This window comes from Mus caroli, unplaced genomic scaffold (assembly GCF_978045245.1).
Source record: "Mus caroli unplaced genomic scaffold, Mus_caroli_1 scaffold_15, whole genome shotgun sequence".
Classification (NCBI taxonomy): domain Eukaryota; kingdom Metazoa; phylum Chordata; class Mammalia; order Rodentia; family Muridae; genus Mus; species Mus caroli.
In genome coordinates, this window is record NW_028227270.1 from 28284867 (window position 1) to 28311195 (window position 26329).

The 26329-nt window shown below is 45.7% G+C and overlaps 1 protein-coding gene across 1 annotated transcript in view; it reads left to right on the plus strand.

Moving 5' to 3' along the window:
• Window positions 1-25975, plus strand: part of Cmya5 (cardiomyopathy associated 5) — a 98359-nt gene extending 72384 nt beyond the window's left edge. Inside the window, exons 10-13 of the mRNA XM_085830909.1 lie at window positions 12611-12744; window positions 13905-14004; window positions 16833-17006; window positions 25123-25975. Coding sequence (XP_085687035.1) covers window positions 12611-12744; window positions 13905-14004; window positions 16833-17006; window positions 25123-25369 — 655 coding nt within the window. The 3' untranslated portion in view covers window positions 25370-25975. The remainder of the gene's footprint in view (window positions 1-12610; window positions 12745-13904; window positions 14005-16832; window positions 17007-25122) is intronic.
• The last annotated feature ends 354 nt before the right edge of the window (window positions 25976-26329 follow it).

Here is a 26329-nt window from a genome sequence, read left to right on the forward strand (position 1 = left end):
TCATATACCATGATAAATATTTAGACTACTAATTGCTACTCACTAACTGATATTTTCATTTTGATAGAAGACATTTTTGGTTTTGCTTTTCATTTTTTTGTTCTTTAGCCACATTTACTGAGAAAAACAATTTTGTCAGGAAGTTAGGAGTAATGGTATAAAATCAAACAACCTTTTAATAATGTGTACTTAAGCTCTTGATTAGCACCATGATCCAGCAGCTATTTATTTAGTTATGATATAAGGTTTCATATGACTGAACAATAATTATAGTTTCTTTCAGGTTGAAGACAGGTGTTGCTAAATAATGATCAGACAGTGTATTGGGTTTGGGAATAGGAGGGAGGGTGGGATGCAGGCACTTCTGCAGAACTGAAAATGCAGTAAATACACAAACACAGCAGCCTGTTTGTGTATCTTCTGACTGCTGGGAGGTAAGCTTCAGGAATCATTATATTACTATACATGACATGATTCATGTTGTTTGGTTGGTCGCTATGTAAAGCCACTAATGTGTGTCAGTCTGAGAGCTCAGAAAAGCATGTTGTGATCTCAGTATGCTTACAGGATAGTCTGACAGAGCACTGCACTGAGATCCAGGGCTTGATGCTGGTCCTGGTTCTACCCTTGTTTCTGCTTCCTGTTGGCTACTCTCCCTGAGCTGCTTAACCCTGGTTTCAGTCCTTTCATGCTTCATCTATCTCAATGGGCTTCCGTTTGCCAATCCCTGACACAGATCAATGACAGGGATGAGAGACTCTAGCCTGCTACCTTTTGGGCTCGTGAGGATCACATGAAATCAGGGACAGGAAAAGGTGTTTGGCATTGCATTATGCCACCCAAATGCAAGGCTTTAAGAGGGAAGCCTTCCTTTGGCAATTGTGCTAGCAACTTTCTAGAAAAGATTCCCAGGAGTCGGCCAACGTTTGAGAGGAGAGCTCTGGTCAGCATAGAAATAAGGAACTCTGGTATTGTGATGGCGCTGGCCCAGGTGCTTCAGATATCCTCACAAGGACTCTAACAAGTTCCTCGGCTAGCAAGTGACGGGGAGAATTCAACCACAGATTTGTCATATTTAAAGGTTCAAACCCTTAACCTCTGGGTAAGATTATTTAGGGACTCTGTGACTCTCTCTGCAGAGTCCTTGATGCTATGAGAATACTAATTTAGAAACCCCTGAGTCCTAGGGAGGTCTCTCCTACCATCAACGAGGAAAGCCAGTTCCCAGGAAAGATCAGCCTGTTCACAGGGCTCTGACGTGACTCATCTTCTGTGGCATGCACCTCCAGCTGGCATTTACATAAATCATTTTAGCACAGTTGGATACTCCAATCAGCAAAAATCTGAAAACCTTGAGACCCAGTAGCCATCTCACATAGGGAATTGCGTTGTTATCTCATAAGTGTAGTTATAGAGAGAAGGGGAAGGGAAGAGCAGAGTAGAGTCCATAGAGGGCCTTCATGGTGCTGGGAGCTGCACTTGTTCTTCCTGAACCCTCAGTGACTCTGTGAGGTAAGTAATGCTTTCGATTAAATCAGAACCACAAAGTTTACGTGAGTTGGCACTTTATCAAACTATGCGCTGTGAGTTTGAGGTTAGAATTCAAACCAAGGTCTGTTCTATTCATTCCATTAGTTTTCAAACTCTTGTCTTTGCAGACACTAAGCTGTCAGAGCCATCAGCCTGGCAACTGGGAGTTACTGAGTATCGCTAGTTTCCCTTGTCCCATGGAAAACAGATATCAAAAGATAACATATCAGCATTCACATCTCCTTTACTTGATCTTTTTCTTTTGCTTGATCATCACGGGGCCCTCCGAACTATAAAAGAGGGGCCCATTTGCTTCATTAATGATTCCAAACAAATCCCCCAATCAAAGCCAAAGAGACCAATAGCAGCTCCGGTTTTAGAGAAGACAATGGTTGTCCACCAATTTTGCCAAAGCCAAAGTGGAATTTATTGAGGCATTAAGCTAGTCATTGCTTTGTTCAATCTAGGCTTTGTCAATGTGTTTTTATTCTGTTGCAAGAAACTACCCGAGAGTCTAGATAAGTTTGCCGCAGTGTTAGAACTGTTTGGAAATCCTTTGTCTCAGGGTGGATCTAGTCCAGCAAGTTTAAAACCAAGGAGAGCTCCACATGTTGAGTACTGTGGAGAGTCTAGAGCTGTGTTGGAGCTGGAGCTGATTTCCAGTTAGGTGCTTAAAGGCCTTGCGTGGCAGGAAGTACAATGTCCAGCCCATAGCTCAGACCTGACTTTCCAAGTCTGGATTCCTGCTGAGTTTGACAATAGATGATCTTCTGAAGCAAGCAGAATTTTCTTGGCTGTAGACTCCTGCCATGCCTATCTGCCAAGTCTATTGCTGAACTCCCATATCAGAGCCATCTCTTTTCCATAGAAGCCTCAGTGTTTCATATCCGTTTGGCTTCAACTAGACCGAAATAACTCATCTTTAATCTCAGAGACTCAGGATAGCAATAAGAATCCCAGAGGCAAGGGAAATTCTGCTCTTTGAAAGTGTCCACATGTCTCAGATCTCCCAATGAAACATCACTTCAGAGTCTGGTGTTTTGAAACTCTGTAAAATACTATTTATTATCTATATTATATACAGCTTAAACTTTATGATGCCAGCTATAGAGAACTAGTCATCTGGCATAATCAATCAATAAAAACAAACACAGTTTTTTTTTTAATCACATCACCTCTACTTAATAATTCCTACTTTTTTTCTGTTCCATTAGAACCTCATTTGCCATCATGCACAAGAGTCAATGGTTACAATGGTGGTGTGCCTTGGAAAGACCTGTGCTGAGTGTTGTCTGATTTCCTCCATTTGTTGACCCATTAAAGGGATTAGTCGTAGCAACTATAGCGCCGGTGTCTGAGGAAGTGTCTGGCACTGCAGTTAGATCAGTTTAAGGATAATCTCAAAATAACAAACTGAATAAAGTGAATGAGTTCACTTTAGTGTTTAGATACTGAACAGGAGAAAAGATGAGTCTAACTTGTCAGTGGAAAACTTTCCCGTGGATCCCAGATAGAGAAAAACATGTAGAATCCCACTTACCCACTGGCTACCTAAGCTCTACCTATGTTCCAGGTTGGAAGAAACTTAGTTTGGAAGGTCTTGAAGAAGACCGGAGTAGACAAAAGGTAGCATTTTTCCCATGTGGTTGATTATCAGAGCCTGGATCATAAAGTGGGCAAGGATTGGAACTTATCTGTAGACATCATCAAAGATCTGTTGATAAGCAAGAATGGATGGGATGAGTCAATCTCCTCTGGTTTTGCCCACTTCAAGTCATATGTAACCAGCTGAAATCAGCAGCAAAAGAGAAGGAATAATAACTATATACAGTTCCATTTTTTCCTCACCCTACATAATAGTTGAGGGAGAGCCTTTAAAACTCTGGAATGCTTTAGGAAGAAGAATTGAAATGAAGAAAGGAGAGAAAAGAATAATGCCCACGCCAACACCTATACCCACGCATGCGCACAAACATACCCACGCCCATGCCCAAACCCAGGGCCATGCATGCGCACACACTCTTGTACTCATGGAGGAAGGGAGGGCACTGATTCACTGATTGTGCTAAGGCTGGCCACTCTCATTTCAGCAGCCAGAATGAAATTATCCAAACGAGGACTTGCGTTCCTTCTCCCAGTGTGATGACCTCTTAGATATTCTACTTTAAGACTAACAGCGCTGGTGCTGGTGCTGGTGCTGGTTGGATTCTCGGGTTGGGGTGGGGGTTGAATGGAATGAGCCAGCCTACTGCGCCCCTACACAGTGTCTGAAATAGCAGAGCAAAGGAGCTTTTTCATAATTCTTCTAAATTTTTTTTAAAAAATGTGGGCACCAGAGCATGGTCCCAGCTAGCCACCCCTGTTGGGACTGGAGGTGGGTGGGAATGACGGTCCCTGGCTTGTGTGCCAGATGGAGGGTCTCCTAGTCAGCTTCTTCCTGTTTTTCTTTGAATTCTTTCCCCAGGTCGGGTGGGCTCAAAACACTTTCAAATTTTTTTTTTTTCACCACTCTGCTGTTTCCTCAGCTGCTCTGTCTCTCCTCTGCAGAGAGAAGTCAGCAGAAGTGTGGGTGGAGGAGGAAAACTGAGAGAAATATAGTACAGGGATTAGCTGTGTGGGCCGTGCAGAGAAGTTGTGCACTGAATGACAAATCTGAGAGACGCAATACTCCACAAATTAGCTGGGAGTGAGCTTCCTGTCCCTGCCTCTGCTTTAGGCTGTGGTGTCCCGGAGGTCCTCTCTGGGCCACACCTTTGCGGGTGAGCATCCTTAGGAGGGTTTGCTTGGGTGCTGGGACTGTGAATCCACGATGGATGCTGCCTCCAACTGGAGCCCAAACAGAGTTGCCACTCACAGTCAGGTGCTCCAGCCCGAACCCCTGCTGCTCTGTCCTTACCGGCAACCAGGAGGAACCCCAGTTTCTGTCACTTTGAAAACTTTCCTAAGCTTTCAGGTAGATAGGTGGTGACTGACCATGAGTCAACAGCAAGTATTTTGACCTTCTCTGTAGCGCTAGGTAAAAGAGACAAATACTGCTCCAGACTTGCTTTACAGGGTCCCAGCAGGATCACTAACAGGCTGAGCCCAAATTCACTGAGTGATTAAGAGCTAATAGGTTAGGCTTATGTGGAATTGTTTTTCTGATCCCTTTGCAGAAGCCATTGAGAGAGGAGTAACGCGATGATTTCCCCCAGTGTTCTCGGCATTTAGCGTTTTCTTAAAATTTTGGTGATGAGCCTAGCCTTTATTGGCTGAGCCACGTTTAACCCAGGCATTCAGCATTTTCTGAGCAAAGTTTTTCTACCTGAAAAACTACAACTTGACTGGCCATTTGATACCTTACACCCTCCTGGTTGTACATAGAATCTCAGACAATGGGAACACAACCTGTTCTCCACTTCAGTTATGCTATGTCTGTTTCGTGAAGGGCATTCCCAGCAAAGGACCCTGACACAACAGAGCCCCTAAGACAGCTCCGTGGGTACAAGAGCCAAATAATGCAAGGGGAGAAGGCTGTCAGAAAGATCAGGCTGAGAACAGAACCTCAGTGGAAGATAAGCTCCAAATTTGAACTTGCTGTCAGCTTAAATGAAAACAGAGGAGAGGGGGAGAGATTGAGAGAGAGGAGGAAAGAGATTATATAACTCACTCCTCTTTTAAAAGGAAGCACAACATTTCACCAAGAGAGACAATTATGTTCCATGACATTCAGCTGTGAGATGAATTTTTCATGGAGATTTTTATATAAGGGCTCTTAAGATAATAGTGGTCGTCTCTAAGAGCAGTTTTACAAAAGATGCATAAACAGACCTATTAATCGTTTTCAAACAATGTCTGAATGCAGAGGTGTTAAATCACTGTTCTCAGCAGACTGGCCTAGGAGACCTCAAGTAACTGTCCACATAGATGACCAGGGATGCAGTATAGGAGAACTCGGAGGATCCAGAGAAATTAATATTACCTGAGTCCTGGGAACCTCTGTCGGAAATATAAACAGTATCTATTGTTCAGGTTTTGGGGAGTAAAGATGGAGGATCCAGGATCTTTCTCTTGGATTCTTTGGCTCACATTGATTTTCTGACAGATTTGAGCCATGGGAAAGTCCAAGCCCTGTTGTTGTCAGTGTGTAGTGCCTGCGTTGTTTTTCTGCACTGTTATAAAATAATGGTGATATTTAGTAACACAGAGTCTCATAATATCCTTATTTATCAAAAGAAAAATGGTTCTGTTAAAATTTTATTTACCAAGTCTTTTTAACTGTGGAAAATTAGGATATAAAGAATTTTCTTCTTAATCCTGATTTAACGAGTTTGCCCCACCTTATACATTTTCTATATTTATGGCTATTTAAGGATTTATACACAGCTTCAAATGCATGTATGCTAGTTTGTCTTTTGTGTTTGTGTTTTGTTTTTTGTTGTTTGTTGTATTGAGAGACGGTCTTCCGCTGTAGCCAAAGCTGGTTGGAATTTTCGGGAATCCTACTGCCTCAGTCTTCCGGGTGCTGAGATTACAGCCATGAGCTACCATTCTGGCTTGATTTTATATTTAATGTTGCTTATGTTATGCAGTTTCCCTTTTCCTTCATTCCCCTCCCTATCCCATAAAAGTCAGCTGGGATACTTGCAAAATTCAGGTGCCTGGGCCTCTCCTCGGGAACCCAGTTCAGAAGCTGTGTGAGGTTGACCCATGCTTGGAATCCCAGCATCCTAGAGGCTGAGGCAAGAAGACCAACATAGCTTACACAGTGAATTCAAGGCCAGCTTGCACTGCAGAGTGAGACTCTATCCAACAAAATAATTGATTAAAAAATGAATTTTCAAAACTTAGCAGTTTGGATGCCCAGGCAGGGTGGGAAATGCTGCCTTCCTTACTCCTCCTACAGAGCCAGCATGCACTCTGTTCACAGTTCACAGAGGGTGGCAGTGCCTGGCTGGCTGGATGTTGGTGCTGCCAACAGGAACCCAGTAAGAACCAACTGTGTTTTTAAACAACAGTTCATACTTAGCCATCTGCTGTGCACTATGGTGATGGCATCATCCCATGGCTGCTTCCAGGAGTGGGAGCACTGGCTTCCTCCATACTGTTTGTACATTGGCCACCCTCTCCCCAGGACACAGCAGTACAGAGAAGAGCTATTTCACACAATTGTCAGCCTCTCAAGTCATCTTAAGCACGTGTCCCTCCCCTCATGGTCAAGGCACTGGATTATCAAACCAGAGAACCTACTTCAAAGTGCTGAAATGCACGTGTGGTTTGAGGTTCTGTAAATACGGCCAGTGGACTCGTGGATTCTTCGCTACCTAGGACTATTGCTCTTAAAGGTTCATTCTTTAATTTTGGACCCATTATATGTGCTTATGGTACAAATTCAAAAGACAAAAAAAAAAAAAAAGGGAAGATGGAGAACCTGTCAATCTAAACCTTTCACATAAAAGCATCTATAATTTCCTAACAAATGTTAGCAATCCTACATGTATTCCTACCAGTTTGCTTTTTCTGCACAAGGATATATCTTTATGAGCATTCATATCCACACCCATGGGACTGCCTCAATTTTTAAAAATTCTTCTGTATTCTATCTTCAGGGTGTTATTGAACCTATTTGACCACTTGGGAAATAGCCTTCTGTTCTCTTCTGTCCCCAGCCATGCTGTGGGGAACAACACCCGTGCACATACAAGTTCACACATCTACAATGTATTTGCAGAATGAATTTCTCAAAATAGGAAGACTGGTCAAAAGGTGTGTGCCTTGAATTCTGATAGATATGACCAACTTCTTAGGGATTGTTGGGTTTATTCTCTGCCCATCAGTGCATAGGATACTCAAGTCTTCACAACCTTGCCAGTTAGATAGCTGCAAAACACAACTGTAGTTTAAGCCTTTGTTCCTGTCTCTGGGATGATGCCTTTCCAGATGGTTTGAGCCATGTGCTTCCTTTTCCTACTATCCCCTGTCCCATTAGATTGTGACGGTTTCCTCCTTTCCTTCTTCCTTCCTTCCTTCCTTCCTTAATTCCTTCCTTCCTTCCTTCCTTCCTTCCTTCCTTCCTTCCTTCCTTCCTTCCTTCTGTTCTCTCTCTCTCTCTCTCTCTCTTAGTTTTATGTACTTTGCCTACATATACACCCGTGCATCACCTTCATGTCTAGAGCCGGAGAAGAACAGAAGAGGGGAAGAGGGTGCCAGATCTCCTCCAACCAGTAGTAAGACTCCATGGAAGTACTGGGAATTGAACCCAGGTCCTCTGGAAGAGCAAGCAGCCAGTGTTCTTAACCACTGAGCCATCTCTCCAGTTGACGTTGTCTTTCTTATTCATAATGCCTTTTTTTTTTTTTTAAGGAAGTTAGCTTCCATGTGTGAGATTGGAATCTTTTGAAACATATTTTGTCATGAATATTTTAAAATGTTAATTTAGTTAAAATTTTCAATTTCTTTTGAAAAAAAACTTTCAGGGTTTTTTGGTAATATTTTAAAATGTCTTCTTTCTGAATATATGCATGCATATTATATATATATATATAATATATATATATATATATATATATATATATCCTCCCGTTTTCTTAATTTTGTTAAAAAAATCTGTTTTGTCATTTGGAATTTACTTTGGTAGGAGATATGAATTAGAGATGCCAACCTTTCTTTTTTTTTTTTTTTCTTTTTTCTCTTTGGTTGGTTGATTTTTGAAACAGGATCTCACTATATAGTTCCTTCAGGCCTAGAACTTGCAGTATAGACTAGGCTGACCTTGAATTTACTTCAGTCCCCCTGTTTCTGCTTCTCAAGTGATGGGATTACAGGTTACAGGCGTGTACTGCCATTCTCAGTTCTCTCTCATGGTAACATGGCTGTCTCAAACAGAAGTTCTCGTTTCTTCTTGTATCTGAACCGCTTACCTGAGAGTCTGTGCACCTGACTGTACTCCTTACCATTCCTGCCCCTCACCTGTCCCTCGGCCCACAGTGTGCCTCTGTTTAAGGACCACACTGCCCATGGCCCACAGTGTGCCACTGTTTAAGGACCACACTGCCCATGGCCCACAGTGTGCCACTGTTTAAGGACCACACCGTTTTCAGGACGGAGCTTTCCTCTTGAGGATCCTTAGGGATTTGTTCTTTTTAGAGAGTGTGTTGAGTTTATTACCTTTGGGAGACTTGAGGGTTCTGTGACATCACATTTTCCTGCAGAAGAGCTGTGTGTCTCTTAGTAGCATCCACAGAAGTCTCTAACATGGACCTTATCTGTTTTCTTCTGCACTTTCCAACTTGCTGCTGTTCTCTGATATTTGGTTCTGTCTTCTGTCTGGCTCTAATTTTTTATGAGGTTTTCTTTTGTTTGTTTTTTTTTTTTCAGAATAATTTGACAACTTTAATTCTTAGGAAGATCAAAGTTCCCTCCAAACCTAATTTGATGTTTTATTACTAGAAGCAAAGACCAGCATGGCACAGCATCACCCCTGAGGAATTAAGGAAGAGCCTTGGGCTGCTTCACTCACATTCATTTGAAGAATGGATACCTCCTTACCTCAGAATGCTTTAGGGAGGGGCTGCTACCCTTACATGGTTCCTTATTAAATTTGAAAAGTGCCTCAAAAGTTTGGACACCAGAAAGACACCCCAAAAACATGTGTCTAAACTGCAACTTCAGGTTAATATGACTAAAGCAGTTACATTGTGAGAAGTGCTGAAGGTATGTGATGTCTTCTCCGGCGCAGGAGTGGCCATGGTTTTTATGAGGTTTTCTAACTCTGCTTTGGTGATGTGGGTGTTGAAGCCTAGGGCTTCAGCATACAAGACAAGTGTTGTAGCACAGAACTCCTTTCTCAGACCCTGGTTTCTCTCATTAGTTTCACACCTAGCTATCCTACTGTATCCTCTCATAGAAGAGCTGTAAGCTGATTGCTAGATAAATAGCCATATTTTAACCTCTCTCTCTCTCTCTCTCTCTCTCTCTCTCTGTCTCTCTCTCTGTCTCTCTCTCTGTCTCTCTCTTGAATGAAAGGGTTCAAGTTAGGCAGGTCTTCCTTACTTAATGGTTTCCACTTGGTTGCGCTCTAATACAACAGAGGAGAAGGAGACAGTGTCCTTCATTCAGGAAGCATCTCCATGGCCTGCTGAGAGACAGCAGGTCTCTTCAAAGTCTCTGCTTTATGGCTCAAGAACCTATGAAATAATTGTCCTGCTGCTGGAGAGATGAGCCGTGAGAGTTCATGGAACACTGCTAGTGCAGCATCCTAAGGGTCAGCTTCAGGCTATTCAGTTGTCAATTCACTGTCATGTCAGGAGGCTCACATTGCCTCATCGTGTGCTCATCAAGCCATTTCTTCCCACAGCTCTATGGTTCTTATAGGAGAAACCCCACACTCAAGGGCCCAAAGTAACATGGTTTGAGCCATTTCTTATTGTCCTTTGAATCTTGTTATTGGTTCTAGACTTTAATCATAATCACTTTTCTTACAGGTATAACTCCACCAATACTCTCTCTGAGACGATGGATGTCTAACTGTGGAGCACATGCTGGGACTCAAACTCAGAGTCTTCCTATCTTAGCCTTTATATTGAGATTTTTAAGTATGTGCCACCATGCTCAGATAGCACCCCTTTTAATTAAGGAGCAGCAATGTGCTGTGGTTCCATTTGCTTTCTGGTCATTTACTGAAGTTTGCACAGCCTGTGGACCTAAATTATACTTTAATCTAGACCACATTTCTCTTGGATTCGTTGGTTTTGAGGTCATAGAGTCATAAGTGATGGAAGGGAGACTCTCTTCAGACTGCAACTTTAAGTTTTCATTGCGTTGACGCTCTGGTGTGGTTGACATGGAAGTTTTGGTGATCTCTGGGTAAGGAGACAGGGTGACACACATTTGTACTTGATCTTTGACCTGGTGCTCTCTCCCTGCATACATCTGTGTGGCCATCTCAGGGGTAGGTGCTGTCAGGGTAGGATGCTGTGTTTTGACTTCAGTGCTGTATAATCTTTGTTCTTTATTCAAGTAATGGCATGTGAAGTAGAGTTAATGATATATGTGGCTTTGTGGAATTCGCTCTCCTTGACAGACTTCAGAAACATTCTTGATATTTAACCACTGGGCCATTACAACATAAGACCACTGTGTTGTGTCTGGTCTCTAGAGTTAACGCCTTCCTTCCCTACCATTCCCCCTTCAGAGTGACAGGGCCCGTAAAAGTGATAAGTGATCAATGTATGGTTATTTAATGAACAAGTGAAGTGGAAAACTCAGGACATGCTGAGCATGTGTATTAAAATAATAATTTTATTGCTGATTGTTAGCTGTGTTTATTTAAAACATTTCTTTGGCTGTCAACTTATATAAGATAAGCCTTGTATCTGCCCTAGACTAATATTCTTGATATTAGCTGGGAATTACACTCGCCACTGTAGGACATGTATGTTCTCCAATTAAGTGTAGCACAGCTAGTCATTAAGGATGGCATGACTCAATTTCACACACACACACACACACACACACACACACACACACACACACACACCGCCCCTTTCTCATTGTAGCTAAATATACTGCTCTCCGGAGGCCTAGTCGGGTGGTAGGTCCAGAAATAACAACCAATATCATCCGAGGAGCATGTGCCGGCTGACCTTTTCCAGACAGGCAGACTTGTAGAACCAGCCTGTTCCCTAGCCCCGCCCTCCTGAGGTCCACATCTTGAGTTTTTCTGTTTGCAGCCATGGGGTGGGGACAGGATTGCATTCCACACAGACAGTATTTTTGTCTTGTAGACATTCTAGGCTCCAGAAGCACTCCCTTAATCTTGGCATTCAGGAGGCAGCAACCAGGAGGATTGTGAATTGGTTCGGGGCCAGCCTGGGCTATGTAGTGGCACTCTTGTCTTTAAGGAAGCAGGCATGAGAATGCCCCAACACTGAGAGCAAGCTAAAGTAGTTTGTTTTCTGAGTCCACAATGCACTTTCCCTTTTTCTGGTTCTCCATGTCATTTTCTACAACAGGTATGGAGGAGAGACCTATGTAAACGTCCCCTGGGGATGGGGGTGTGTTGTTCTAATGTGTTTGCAGCACGCTCATTAATCACAATAACAGATTCCTCATCCCGGGAATGAGAGAGAACAAGGGTTTATCATTCTTTTCCCCGAGAGGTCAGAGCATGTCTCTGCTCCAGCAGCCAGGCTAGCAGTAATCCCATCTACAAGTAGCCCAGCTTGTAACTCTGCAGGCCAGTCCTAATGTAATCTGAAGGAGAGAGGCCTATGGGCGTGTAGCCTCACTCAAGGCCAGAATAGCACACAGAAAGAAGCTCAAACCCACCCAGCTCATGGGAAATCCAGAGAGCTCCACCTCCAAATCCTGACAGTTCTCTGTACATGTTTGCACTGTTACAGACCATATGCAGACTGTGGTCTTTTAGGTACCAGTACCTGCATTTTCTCTTTCATTTAAATGGGCAATTTAGGAATAACATCAGTTTTGAAGACTTTGGGGGAGGCAGCAATTAGAATTCTCTCCTCTTGCCAAGATTAAGTTTCTTTGAAGAGCTGCAGCTTTTGTCAACCGTGTAGATGTTGGCTTGTCCAGGTATAAAGACATTGTAGAGCACCCTCAGGTTTCCACAGCTTAATCTGTGGGTGAGAAATGGAGGTGCTTTGTATTGGAAATTGACTCACCATTATCTTACTCCCAATCTGCACTGGACCCAAATCAGTTAAAAAACCAATGTGTTCTTGGGGCGCTCTCATTAACCACAAGATCGCTAGTATTCTTTTTTTTTTTTTTCTTTTTCCTGAGGTTTTTTTTTTTTTTTTCAAAATGATGTCTGGTTTTGTCTTGAAGAATATTCTAGAAGATCTATACTAAACAAAATATGATTGGAAATAGAAAAAAATTCAGTGAAGTAATTTTGGTGGACAGTGGTTTTTTGTTTTGTTTTGTTTTGTTTTTGTTTTTAGAATCTGTCTTGCTAAGCCCACTGATTAGAAAAGAAAATAAGTTACCTGTTGGTAATGAAAGTTGTGGTTTCCCTAAGAAGTGAAGTCTTAATCACACAACATAATGCTCATACTTATCTTCCCTTTGCATTTAGATCTTTCTCTGGAATTAAAGGACTCCAGCTCAAGGTTAACCTCCCTCCCAACGACAATTACTTCTTCTATGTGAGAGCCACCAATGCCTCTGGGACGAGCGAGCAGAGCGAAGCTGCCCTCATCTCCACCAGAGGTAACTTTCTGCTTTGTGCAGAGCCAGGATGTCTGGGCATTTCTGTTCCTTCCCTTCTGACATTCAGAGGAAACACCTAACACAAATTTAGAAAGTTGCAGCCTGCCGTTGGGGAGTGGGCTTGTCATGACCCAACATCAGCCTACCATTGGGGAGGGCTTGTCATGACCCAGCATCAAGACGTCTCTTTTATATTTCTATTCTTCATAGGTTTCCAAGCTTTGCTGCGCTTAACAACTAGTCAGGGTGCTTAAAACACTTATGCCCTGGCCTCACCCCAGAGGAATGGACTTATGTGCTCTGGAGATGGGCTGGAACATGCGTGGGCTTAGAAATCTTCTCAGGTGCTTTGCGATTCACCCACAATGCACTCTAATGTTTGGGTTTGGGATATCTGTAATGATTTTCTCATTCTGTTATCCTTTGAACTCCATGACAAGCTTCCAGTTTTGTATTACTTATCCTAGTTTGTGCTAATTAGTATTTGTCATATGAATGAACAAATGAATAATTCAAATAAGTGCTAAAACAGTTAAGTGACATTTGGGGGAAAATCCCCAGAAAATATTAAGAAAAAAAATCATTCGGCTGTTTTAAGTTATGAGGATTGAGAAGTGGGAAGGTGGCTGTTATGTTGCCTTATCCTAGACCCACAGATGGCACAAAATTGAGGGGGCAGGGCACATTAATTTACCATGCTGTTTCCTGTTTGAGATGTCGGTTGGTCTGCCTATCTGGGAGGGTTTCTCCATCTTAGAACACTGCCTGCATATTCCATCACTGGAGCCTCTACAGGCTATTCTAATATTCCAATTTTAAATCACACTTGGATCTTAGGGCGTCTTGTCCATGTAGACATTCAGATTCAGTTCGTCCAGGGTAGGGTCTGCCATTTCCAGGTGATGTGAACACTATAAAGAGCATACTTTGCCTAGCGTAGAATCCAGCTCTGTGGGCCCACCTACAGTAGCAGGTGGGCGTGACCAGTCCAGGCCTTCCGCAAATGCTTGCTTATGAATGGCAGTTCAGTTGTTCATGGGGTGTACAAAGTCAGGATGTTTGACTTCAGGAGAATGCGAGCCTAGACTTTGAAATGTATGGATTGACCTAGTGCTTGGCACTGTGACAATATTGTCACCTTCTTTTCTTAACTGTCATAGGAACTAGATTCCTCTTATTGAGAGAAACAGCTCACCCAGCTCTCCAGATCTCCTCGAATGGGATGGTGATCAGCTTCTCTGAGAGGAGACGGCTGACGGAGTAAGTAGAAGGAAGCACAACTGGCCTGATGCTCAGCACTAGAGGGTCAGTCTCCCCCATGCCTTATCAGTCGAGTACATCCTTGGTCTAATGAGCTTGCTCAGTTAAGGGGGGCATATAAATATGTGTGCAGCAGTGAGGTCTGGAGTGGCACACACAGCCCACAACTTGGAGCAAGTGTCAATATTTTTATCGGAACCACAAGCGCAGATGGTTTGGGTTGAAACACTGGCTGCTTTAAGATGTTATCTCTGGCTCAGTGAAAAGCAGAATCCAGAAATGATTGATTCTGTTGTTTCAGTAGCAGCCCAGGTATCAAGGACTTGGAGAGGAGTAGGATGGTTTATTGAGTTCTTACTCCTGGTCACAGAAGTTTGCACCCCAGGAGCTTCCACAAAAGGAAAGGAGCAACTTCAAAGACAACAGGAGCCAAACGCTTGGGGTGGGTGGGCAATTTGCCTTTCTCTCTCTCTCTCTTTCTGCCACTCTCTCTGTCTCTGTCTCTGTTTCTGTCTCTGTCTCTGTCTCTGCCTCTGTCTCTGTCTATCTTTCTCTGTCCCTCCACCTGCTTCTCTCTCAGCTATTTTGAGGGTTTACATGGCCAAGTGGGAGAAAGTATGAGCAAAGCTTTTGAAACACTGCTGCACAGGACACTGATATGCGCAGGTGTAGGTTGTCAGCAGGCACAACGGTGACACATTCACTCCAGTCCCTGGGAACTTGCATGCACTCTGGTCCAATCTTGGTGCTTGATGGTCCACTGCCACATTTAGGTGTTGTTTCTGGAAATGGCCAAGTCTTTCGTGGACCCCAGAACCTCTGATCTGTATCTATGAAGCTGTTTACCCACCATTTAATTGCTGAACTGCAGCCCTGTCTTACGACACTTTGAATTCCCAGAATCTAGCATGGGGATTGAAACACTGTAGATGCTAAAAATACTTCCACTCATGTATTGCAAAAATAAGTTTAAAAAAATTGAAGAATAGATGGGGTGGGGCTGGAGAGATGCTCAGTGGTTAAGAGAACCTGCTGCTCTTATAGAAGACCTGAGTTAGGTTTCCAGCAGCCATATTGGGCAGCTCACAACTGCCTGCAACTCCAGCTCCTGGGGAATTGATGCCCCCTTCTGGCCTCATAGGCACCTGCACTTGTGTTCAATCAGACACATAACAACACATACACATAATTAAAAAAAAATAAATCTTAAAAAAGAGAGAGAGAGAGAAAGAAATGAGCATGGGGTCCTCAATGGAGGAGTTAGAGAAAGAACTGAAGGAGTTGAAGAGGCTTGAAATCCCATAGGAACAATATCAACCAACCAGAACCCCCCAGAGCTCCCAGGAACGAAACGGACCCATGACTCCAGCTGCATATGTAGCAGAGGATGGCCTTATTTGGCATCATTGGGAGGGGAGGCCCTTGGTCCTGTGGAGGCTTGATGCTCCAGAGTAGGGGAATGCTAGGGCACTGAGACAGGAGTGGGTGGGTGGGTAGGGAAGCACCCTCATAGAGGCAGGGGAGAAGGGGGAGGATATAAGGAGTTTATGGAGGGGAAACTGGGAAGGGAATATAACATTTGAAATGTCAATAAATAAAATAACTAATTAAAAAATGAAAAACTCTTTAGAAAAAGAAATAAATGGGATTTCTTTAAAAAAAGAATAATAAAAAAGTAGACTGAAGTTGCTAGAAGTCATAGGCACTATCTGATGGAAGCTGGGATGTACTTTATAGACCTTGCTTGTTTATTATTAGTATGAAAATTAGCTCATAAATATCAGGAAGCCTGGCTTTGTTCCAGGGAGTGAAGGCTTGTCAGTGGGAACCTCTCTGAGATGAAGTTATTGGGTAAAGACACAGAACAAGTGAAATACATTTCCTTGCATTAACCATTTTTGATCTATTCAAGGGTAGAGTGTGCTGACTGAATATTAACGATATGAAGTTAAAAAGTCCTCCTTGCTGGCTCAGCCATTTTCCAGCAAAACTAAGCAACCCATAATCAAAGTCAATTGTCCATGGTTGGAAGTGGCCGGGCTCATTTCACCGTGCTCTTTATCAAAATAGCTACAGCCAGGCAGGAAGAGGCCTTGAACTCACCTTCCAGAGGCCTCTCCAGTCAATGAAGACTGTGGCGCACCTCCCCCAGAGCCACTGGTCATGATGCTCTCTGTTCTATACTCTGAAATGACCTTGCCAGCTGTCGTGACATTTAAAAGCTGTGTCCCATGGGGCCTCTGTCACAAGGAAGGTCAGCGCACCCTGGGACTCAGTTTTTGAGAGACTGAACTTGATTGTGCACACCTGTAATCTCGGCGTGCGGGTGGCTGAGGCAGGTGGATTACGTGGTTTGAGAGGAACCTGTGCTATATAGTGAGCCCGTGAGTCAACATACAAACTGAAACATTTTGGAGATTCCAATTTTATTTTTGCAGTTTTTGAAAGAAGAGAACTCTGTAAGCCATGTTATCCTATCTGCCTCTTACATTCTTTTTATTTCTCTGAGAGCAGAGGTTATGGTGTTTCTTTAATTTCCTTCTTGTCTATGCCAGTCATTTCCTGGTTCTCAGACCCCGTAAGAGACACAATGCATCATATGCACGTGCTATAAGGCAGTGGGCATATGTCAAATGGATGCTGGAGGTCGGTGAATCCTGGGGCAATCTGGCCAGGGTTAGGAGCATAAAGAACAGATGGAGTCTTTAGCCACCTGGCAGCAGTTTATGAAGATGGACCCCTGCCTAAAGGACATCTAAGGTTGATGTTGATGAGGTCAAGGCTGGTGATTCCTGTGATAAGCTTCATCTGGTCAACTCTGCTTGCAGGATCCCCTCAGTGCTGGGTGAGGAGCTGCCTGCCTGCGGCCAGCATTACTGGGAAACCACCGTCGCAGACAGTCCAGCCTATCGACTCGGCATCTGCGCCAGCTCAGCTGTGAGGGCTGGTGCCCTGGGACAGGGGGAGACCTCATGGTACATGCACTGCTCTGAGCCACAGAGGTAAGCTGGAGCACTGTCTCTCCTAACTCGATCCGAAGATCAGTTACCATGTCTAGGCAGGGACCTCTGAGGGACCTAATGAACAGCTTCCCGTATCCCTGCCCAAGATCCAAACTAAGCAAGACAGTAACCATAAGGGTGTGGTGGTTAGGACATCACCCTGATTACCACATAAACTAGATAAGAGGATGCCGTATATTCAACCTCATTACCACACAGACTTAGCCACCCAGAGCCATGGCATGTGCTTGGGAGAGGCAGAGAAAGGCGTAGCATGCAGGCCACACCTGACCCATGCTTGCTGTTCTGTAAAGTTTTAGTAGAAAACAGTCATGGTCATTTATTTACCTATTATCTATGGCTACTTTTGCCCTGACAATGGCAGATTGGACAGAGACTGAATAGCTGTCACATGCCAAGGTATTTTGTCTCTTTATAGGTAAGTTTGCCAAACCGTGGTCTCCACTATTCATTATTTGGTGGGTGAATATTCAAAGCCAGTGCCCAGGTGAACATGCTGTGATCTCAGCATGCTTACGGTAGGATCTGATTTTTGTCCTGGCTTTATCTTTGATTCTTCCCCCTATTGGTTCCTCTCCGTGAGTTGGTTAGCCCCTGGAGCAATTCTTTATGCAATTCTCGTCCAGGGTTGTGGCCTGGGCTGCTAGGATCATGTAAAATCAGAGATGAGGAAGAGCCTTGGCATTGTAATATGTCTCCCAAGTGGCAGACATTATTCAAATGCACAGCTTTAAAAGGGAAGCCGTCCTTCAGTGCTCCCGAGAGCTCTCAGCAGAGGCCCCGAGACTGAGCATCTCATGTCTTCAGTTATACTGTTCTCCCCATGTCCCACCTGACAGTTTGATTCTCTGAGACGGTTCATGAGAATGCCATCTCCAAGTGCAGTTTAAAGTCGCATTTTATCAAGTCAGAGCAATTATTAGTTGATATTCAGTGCTGAGTTATGTTTAAAGACTCAGTCCTGCCCAGAGTTTAAAATCATTTAAACCTAGAGTTTACAGTGGGCAAATTATGGGAGCTCAACCTTGGTATTAATTCATTTTAAAAATTCTTTAAGGCTAGGCAGATGGTTCATTGGGTGAACGGGCTTGCTGTGCCAGCCTGGCCAACTCAACTCCATCTCTGGAGTCCACTGTAAAAGGAGAGAACCAATCGCCAAAGCTCTGCTCTGGCCTCCAGTGTGAACACGGGCACACGTGCCCAGGAACCACGAATTCCTAGAATTCACTTTTAGAAAACAGAATTGTGACAAGTCCTCCCTACAGCCTTGGTCATTGGTTCTTTCAGTGTGAGTTTCTGGGAGACAAATATACACAGCATAGCTGTGTGGTCACAGTGCAGAGACCAGCCCCTGGTGCCTTTATTTCATGGTCCGATGGTGCCACATGAGGCACCTGTGGCCTTTAGGACTCTGGAGAGTGGCACAGCCTGCCTGCCTGTGGTTCTCAGTTTTCTAGTTCAGTGACTTTAAACCAGCTTTATGACTTTTGATTGAACCTAAGCATGAAGATGGTCTTAGGAGACACCAGGGGTTCCATTCTTGGTCCTTCCTAACTTTGCTGTACCAGTTCAAGCCCACTCACATCCCTTTCCAGTCAGCCTGTCTGTGTCTAAGCTGCCTCTCCTGCCATACCTAGAGAGTGCTTTTAACATTATTTTATCCCATGCCCTCCTTTCTTCTAAAAGCAATCCACAAATAGTAGATTCAGAACTCGGGGTGGAGGGGCAGTCACAGGACCCAGGCAAGAAGGGAAACCAGAAAGTAGTGACCAGGCTAGGAGCAGAGGAGCCCAGAGAAAAGTTATCTTCAGTGTAAAAAAAAAGCGGGGGGTGGGGGGCTCCACTGGAATCAGCTTGAGTTCAGGGTGATGGGAGCCCCAGGGCAGGCAGTTTGAGAGTCACAGCCAAAGGCAGGCTTCTGGATGGTTCTTGTTTGAATAGAGGCGAGCATTTCCAAATAGGAATGACCAAAAACTGGTCATGGGGGTGGGTTGGGGCCATACCCAAGCAAAACTAAAGAAAACCAACTCCAGCATAGGAATGCTTCGTTTCAGCTCATGGCTTCTTTCCCTGGTTTCTTGGCCTGTGTGACCATTAGACCATGGTGGTGACAAGGCATGGCAGAGGAAGACAGTTTTGCCTCATCAAGGCTGGTGAGCAAAAGGAAAGGGAGGAATCATGGCCTCAGTACCCACTTCAAAGTGAGTCTTCCTTAGTGGCCTAACTTCCTCCCTAAGGAATCCACCATCTCCCGTTGCACAGGCTGGTGACCAGGGTCATAGCACATGGGCCTGAGGGGGCATGGTCTGTGATAATCACGTGAATTCCACTTAATAGTTCCATGAGGAGTGGGGTGCTAGGAAGGAAATGGCAGAAGCAGGGATGTATTCCAGGTCCCTTGGGACTAATGGAATGAAAATTTTAAGGGTCTTTCCCTCTTGTCTCCACAGTGGGGACTGCCTCGCGCCTTGGGACTGACTGGTGATTGGCCTTTGGGGGGTAGGGACTTTTAAATCCATAGGTGAAGGGCATCAGCTCATTGGATCATTCCAAACCCCGTAGACCAGTGGTCCTCAACCTGTGGATCATGGCCCCTTTGGGGAGTCAAACAACTCTTTCATAGGGGTCACCATTGGAAAACACAGATATCTACAATAAGAGTTATAACAACAGTAAAGTTATAGTTACAAAGTAGCAATGAAAATAATTTTGTGATTCAGGGGGAGGTGTCACCACAACATGAGGAACTGTATTAAAGGGTCATGACATTAGGACAGTTGAGAACTCATACTCTAGACCTGTGTTGTACAATAGTATCTTCTACAATAATAGAAAAAATGGTGCCTTTACAGCTTTACTTGAACTGTGGCTGGTAAGGCTGAAAGTCTGAATTTTATACATCGTTAAATGTTCATTTTCATTTAAGTGGCTATATGTAGTTAGTGGCTACTGTCCATATTTGGGACTCTATTCAAACAAGAATCACTCAGAATACCAAGTTTTGTTTTTTTTTTTTTTTTTTTTTTTTTTGGTTTTTCGAGACAGGGTTTCTCTGTGTAACCCTGGCTGTCCTGGAACTCACTCTGTAGACCAGGCTGGCCTTGAACTCAGAAATCCGCCTGCCTCTGCCTCCCGAGTGCTGGGATTAAAGGCGTGCACCACCACTGCCCGGCTTTAGAATCCAAATCATAACCTTTGTGCTCCTGGACCAGCTGGGCCTGGGGTTTCTGCTACCTTGAATAACTTGCTCCAATCCATGATCAGTGTTCCATGTCCTCTCCATCTCACTCTATGGTCAGTGCTCCATGTCCTCTCCATCTCACTCTATGGTCAGTGCTCCATGTCCTCTCCAGCCCACTCTATGGTCAGTGCTCCATGTCCTCTCCAGCCCACTCTATGGTCAGTGCTCCATGTCCTCTCCAGCGCACTCTATGGTCAGTGCTCCATGTCCTCTCCAGCCCACTCTATGGTCAGTGCTCCATGTCCTCTCCAGCCCACTCTATGGTCAGTGCTCCATGTCCTCTCCATCTCACTCTATGGTCAGTGCTCCATGTCCTCTCCAGCCCACTCTATGGTCAGTGCTCCATGTCCTCTCCATCTCACTCTATGGTCAGTGCTCCATGTCCTCTCCAGCCCACTCTATGGTCAGTGCTCCATGTCCTCTCCAGCCCACTCTATGGTCAGTGCTCCATGTCCTCTCCAGCCCACTCTATGGTCAGTGCTCCATGTCCTCTCCATCCCACTCTATGGTCAGTGCTCCATGTCCTCTCCATCCCACTCTATGGTCAGTGCTCCATGTCCTCTCCAGCCCACTCTATGGTCAGTGCTCCATGTCCTCTCCAGCCCACTCTATGGTCAGTGCTCCATGTCCTCTCCAGCCCACTCTATGGTCAGTGCTCCATGTCCTCTCCAGCCCACTCTATGGTCAGTGCTCCATGTCCTCTCCATCTCACTCTATGGTCAGTGCTCCATGTCCTCTCCAGCCCACTCTATGGTCAGTGCTCCATGTCCTCTCCATCCCACTCTATGGTCAGTGCTCCATGTCCTCTCCATCCCACTCTATGGTCAGTGCTCCATGTCCTCTCCATCCCACTCTATGGTCAGTGCTCCATGTCCTCTCCATCTCACTCTATGGTCAGTGCTCCATGTCCTCTCCATCTCACTCTATGGTCAGTGCTCCATGTCCTCTCCAGCCCACTCTATGGTCAGTGCTCCATGTCCTCTCCAGCCCACTCTATGGTCAGTGCTCCATGTCCTCTCCATCTCACTCTATGGTCAGTGCTCCATGTCCTCTCCAGCCCACTCTATGGTCAGTGCTCCATGTCCTCTCCAGCTCACTCTATGGTCAGTGCTCCATGTCCTCTCCAGCCCACTCTATGGTCAGTGCTCCATGTCCTCTCCATCTCACTGTATGGTCAGTGCTCCATGTCCTCTCCATCTCACTCTATGGTCAGTGCTCCATGTCCTCTCCATCCCACTCTATGGTCAGTGCTCCATGTCCTCTCCAGCCCACTCTATGGTCAGTGCTCCATGTCCTCTCCAGCCCACTCTATGGTCAGTGCTCCATGTCCTCTCCAGCCCACTCTATGGTCAGTGCTCCATGTCCTCTCCATCTCACTCTATGGTCAGTGCTCCATGTCCTCTCCATCTCACTCTATGGTCAGTGCTCCATGTCCTCTCCATCTCACTCTATGGTCAGTGCTCCATGTCCTCTCCAGCCCACTCTATGGTCAGTGCTCCATGTCCTCTCCTTCTCACTCTATGGTCAGTGCTCCATGTCCTCTCCAGCCCACTCTATGGTCAGTGCTCCATGTCCTCTCCATCTCACTCTATGGTCAGTGCTCCATGTCCTCTCCAGCCCACTCTATGGTCAGTGCTCCATGTCCTCTCCAGCCCACTCTATGGTCAGTGCTCCATGTCCTCTCCATCCCACTCTATGGTCAGTGCTCCATGTCCTCTCCAGCCCACTCTATGGTCAGTGCTCCATGTCCTCTCCAGCCCACTCTATGGTCAGTGCTCCATGTCCTCTCCAGCCCACTCTATGGTCAGTGCTCCATGTCCTCTCCAGCCCACTCTATGGTCAGTGCTCCATGTCCTCTCCAGCCCACTCTATGGTCAGTGCTCCATGTCCTCTCCAGCCCACTCTATGGTCAGTGCTCCATGTCCTCTCCAGCCCACTCTATGGTCAGTGCTCCATGTCCTCTCCAGCCCACTCTATGGTCAGTGCTCCATGTCCTCTCCAGCCCACTCTATGGTCAGTGCTCCATGTCCTCTCCATCTCACTCTATGGTCAGTGCTCCATGTCCTCTCCAGCCCACTCTATGGTCAGTGCTCCATGTCCTCTCCAGCCCACTCTATGGTCAGTGCTCCATGTCCTCTCCAGCCCACTCTATGGTCAGTGCTCCATGTCCTCTCCAGCCCACTCTATGGTCAGTGCTCCATGTCCTCTCCAGCCCACTCTATGGTCAGTGCTCCATGTCCTCTCCAGCCCACTCTATGGTCAGTGCTCCATGTCCTCTCCAGCCCACTCTATGGTCAGTGCTCCATGTCCTCTCCAGCCCACTCTATGGTCAGTGCTCCATGTCCTCTCCAGCCCACTCTATGGTCAGTGCTCCATGTCCTCTCCAGCCCACTCTATGGTCAGTGCTCCATGTCCTCTCCAGCCCACTCTATGGTCAGTGCTCCATGTCCTCTCCAGCCCACTCTATGGTCAGTGCTCCATGTCCTCTCCATCTCACTCTATGGTCAGTGCTCCATGTCCTCTCCATCCCACTCTATGGTCAGTGCTCCATGTCCTCTCCATCCCACTCTATGGTCAGTGCTCCATGTCCTCTCCAGCCCACTCTATGGTCAGTGCTCCATGTCCTCTCCATCCCACTCTATGGTCAGTGCTCCATGTCCTCTCCAGCCCACTCTATGGTCAGTGCTCCATGTCCTCTCCAGCCCACTCTATGGTCAGTGCTCCATGTCCTCTCCATCTCACTCTATGGTCAGTGCTCCATGTCCTCTCCATCTCACTCTATGGTCAGTGCTCCATGTCCTCTCCAGCCCACTCTATGGTCAGTGCTCCATGTCCTCTCCAGCCCACTCTATGGTCAGTGCTCCATGTCCTCTCCAGCCCACTCTATGGTCAGTGCTCCATGTCCTCTCCAGCCCACTCTATGGTCAGTGCTCCATGTCCTCTCCAGCCCACTCTATGGTCAGTGCTCCATGTCCTCTCCAGCCCACTCTATGGTCAGTGCTCCATGTCCTCTCCAGCCCACTCTATGGTCAGTGCTCCATGTCCTCTCCAGCCCACTCTATGGTCAGTGCTCCATGTCCTCTCCAGCCCACTCTATGGTCAGTGCTCCATGTCCTCTCCAGCCCACTCTATGGTCAGTGCTCCATGTCCTCTCCAGCCCACTCTATGGTCAGTGCTCCATGTCCTCTCCAGCCCACTCTATGGTCAGTGCTCCATGTCCTCTCCAGCCCACTCTATGGTCAGTGCTCCATGTCCTCTCCATCTCACTCTATGGTCAGTGCTCCATGTCCTCTCCAGCCCACTCTATGGTCAGTGCTCCATGTCCTCTCCAGCCCACTCTATGGTCAGTGCTCCATGTCCTCTCCATCTCACTCTATGGTCAGTGCTCCATGTCCTCTCCATCCCACTCTATGGTCAGTGCTCCATGTCCTCTCCATCCCACTCTATGGTCAGTGCTCCATGTCCTCTCCATCTCACTCTATGGTCAGTGCTCCATGTCCTCTCCAGCCCACTCTATGGTCAGTGCTCCATGTCCTCTCCAGCCCACTCTATGGTCAGTGCTCCATGTCCTCTCCAGCCCACTCTATGGTCAGTGCTCCATGTCCTCTCCATCCCACTCTATGGTCAGTGCTCCATGTCCTCTCCATCTCACTCTATGGTCAGTGCTCCATGTCCTCTCCAGCCCACTCTATGGTCAGTGCTCCATGTCCTCTCCAGCCCACTCTATGGTCAGTGCTCCATGTCCTCTCCAGCCCACTCTATGGTCAGTGCTCCATGTCCTCTCCATCCCACTCTATGGTCAGTGCTCCATGTCCTCTCCATCTCACTCTATGGTCAGTGCTCCATGTCCTCTCCATCTCACTCTATGGTCAGTGCTCCATGTCCTCTCCATCCCACTCTATGGTCAGTGCTCCATGTCCTCTCCATCTCACTCTATGGTCAGTGCTCCATGTCCTCTCCATCTCACTCTATGGTCAGTGCTCCATGTCCTCTCCATCCCACTCTATGGTCAGTGCTCCATGTCCTCTCCAGCCCACCAAGCAGACAGGGATTACTCTCTCCCACATCCATGCCTATTCTGCTGCCTTGTTCTGTCCCTGCTGCTCTCTCTGTTGAGCTGTCTCCTTCCTCTTCCCACCCACTCCTGTCCTGCCCATTCCTGATGGCCTAATGTGATTTTGTCTGTCCCCACACCCTCAGAGGGCCCAGATAGGACCGAGGTACACAGACATGCCCATGTATCACACGTGAATGCATTTGTATTGGACAGAGACACTGAAGGCAACCCAGTCCAGCTGTAAGGCTGCTGAAAACTTAGAGAGAAAATGGAAAACTTGGTCTCGGCAAAGGGGGGCTTATTCAAAGTTTGAAGTTAGCAAAAACTAATGCATTGTTCTTGAATTTCATAAAGGCCCTTATGTAAGTTACCTATAAATCTTTAAAACTGTAAAATTAATACGTTGTATGGAAGGCAAGCCCACAGTACTGTTTAAATACATGGCAGCCTCAAAGGAGTTTTATTCAAAAGAATGACACACCATGAATGCGGCAGTTAAAACATGTGGGCAGCCGGGAAAGAATTAGAATGTGGAGAAAAATCACAAGGGAGGCGCATGCTGGTTATTCTGGGATGGAAGGGGCAGAACGATTAAAGCTCACCTCTGCGGGGCCAGGCCACACACTTTAGCATCTGGACGGACTCCGGCAAAGTACTTAGGACAACACTAGTGCAACTCATTACTGTGAACTGAACTGACGAAGTGAGACCTTTCCTAGTGATTTTTTTTTTCTTATGAAATCCTAAGAACTTCCAGAGATTTTAAAAACTGAATTTTCCATTCTGTTTCATTTCAGATACACATTTTTCTACAGTGGCATTGTGAGTGAGGTGCACGCAACCGAGCGTCCAGCCCGAGTGGGCATTCTGCTGGACTATACCAACCAGAGACTTCTGTTTATAAACGCCGAGAGTGGACAGCTGCTCTTCATCGTGAGGCACAGGTTCAACGAGGGCATGCACCCCGCCTTTGCCCTGGAGAAGCCTGGGAGATGTACTCTGCATCTGGGCGTAGAGCCCCCAGATTCTGTCAGGCACAAGTGATCCTGGGCATTCAGAGTTTATCAGAATATGAGCAAGAGTTGGGGTTCAGACCTATCGTTCTGTCTCTCAGGCAATGTGCATTATTTAGATAGTCTCCCACACACCTGCACTGACGAGAGCTCCGGGTGCCGCAATCAGCATTCAAGCAGAGCCAGGGACCCCGTGCCTCATGGAGCAGTGTGTGACTGGAGGGGTGGAAACACAGCCTTCACCCTTGGTTCACAGTTGGAGTTGTTCCTAAGTTCAAAGGATTTATACTTGACCTGAACCAAACCCCTAGAAAAGGACTTGTGTCTGCTCTATCGGTCAAACAAATTCCCTGGTGGCTAAGTCAGAGGGGAGGGAGATGTGTCCCTGGTACACCTCTTACTAAGGGACATCGACTTTTTTCACAAGAAAAATGTCACCTTACTTCACTAGAGGATAATGAACCCTAGTCATTAGAGAAAATGTTTTAGCTGATCTAAATTTACAATGGATTCTTTTATTATCACATGTGCTGTAGAATGTAAGCCTCTCTTCTCTGAAAGTTTAAATGTAGAAAAGTACTAGATATCAGAGATTTCCATTTTGTTAAATAAATGGCTAGCATCTTATAAAATAAAATCTATTGTGTGAACTTATTGCAAATAACTTATCAGCCAGTCATCTCTGGCCCAGGACACAGTGGAGAGAAAACGCCTGTCACATTCCAGAGGGCAATGTGACTATTGACTCTGATTAGATAGTTTCGCACACAGGATCCCAGTCCATACACCCATACAGTTGTCCATAAAGTTATCATCGGGAGCTGTGCATCTCTTTTTATGAAAAATATGCTTATTTATTTTTTAGGTATTATACTGAAAATTCCTAAAGTATGTATGCAAATTTGATGAATTTGGAAGGCACGCTGATTGGTCTTTTTTCAGTGATGGGAGCATCTTAATCATATTTAAGATTTTTCTGTTAGTATTCTCT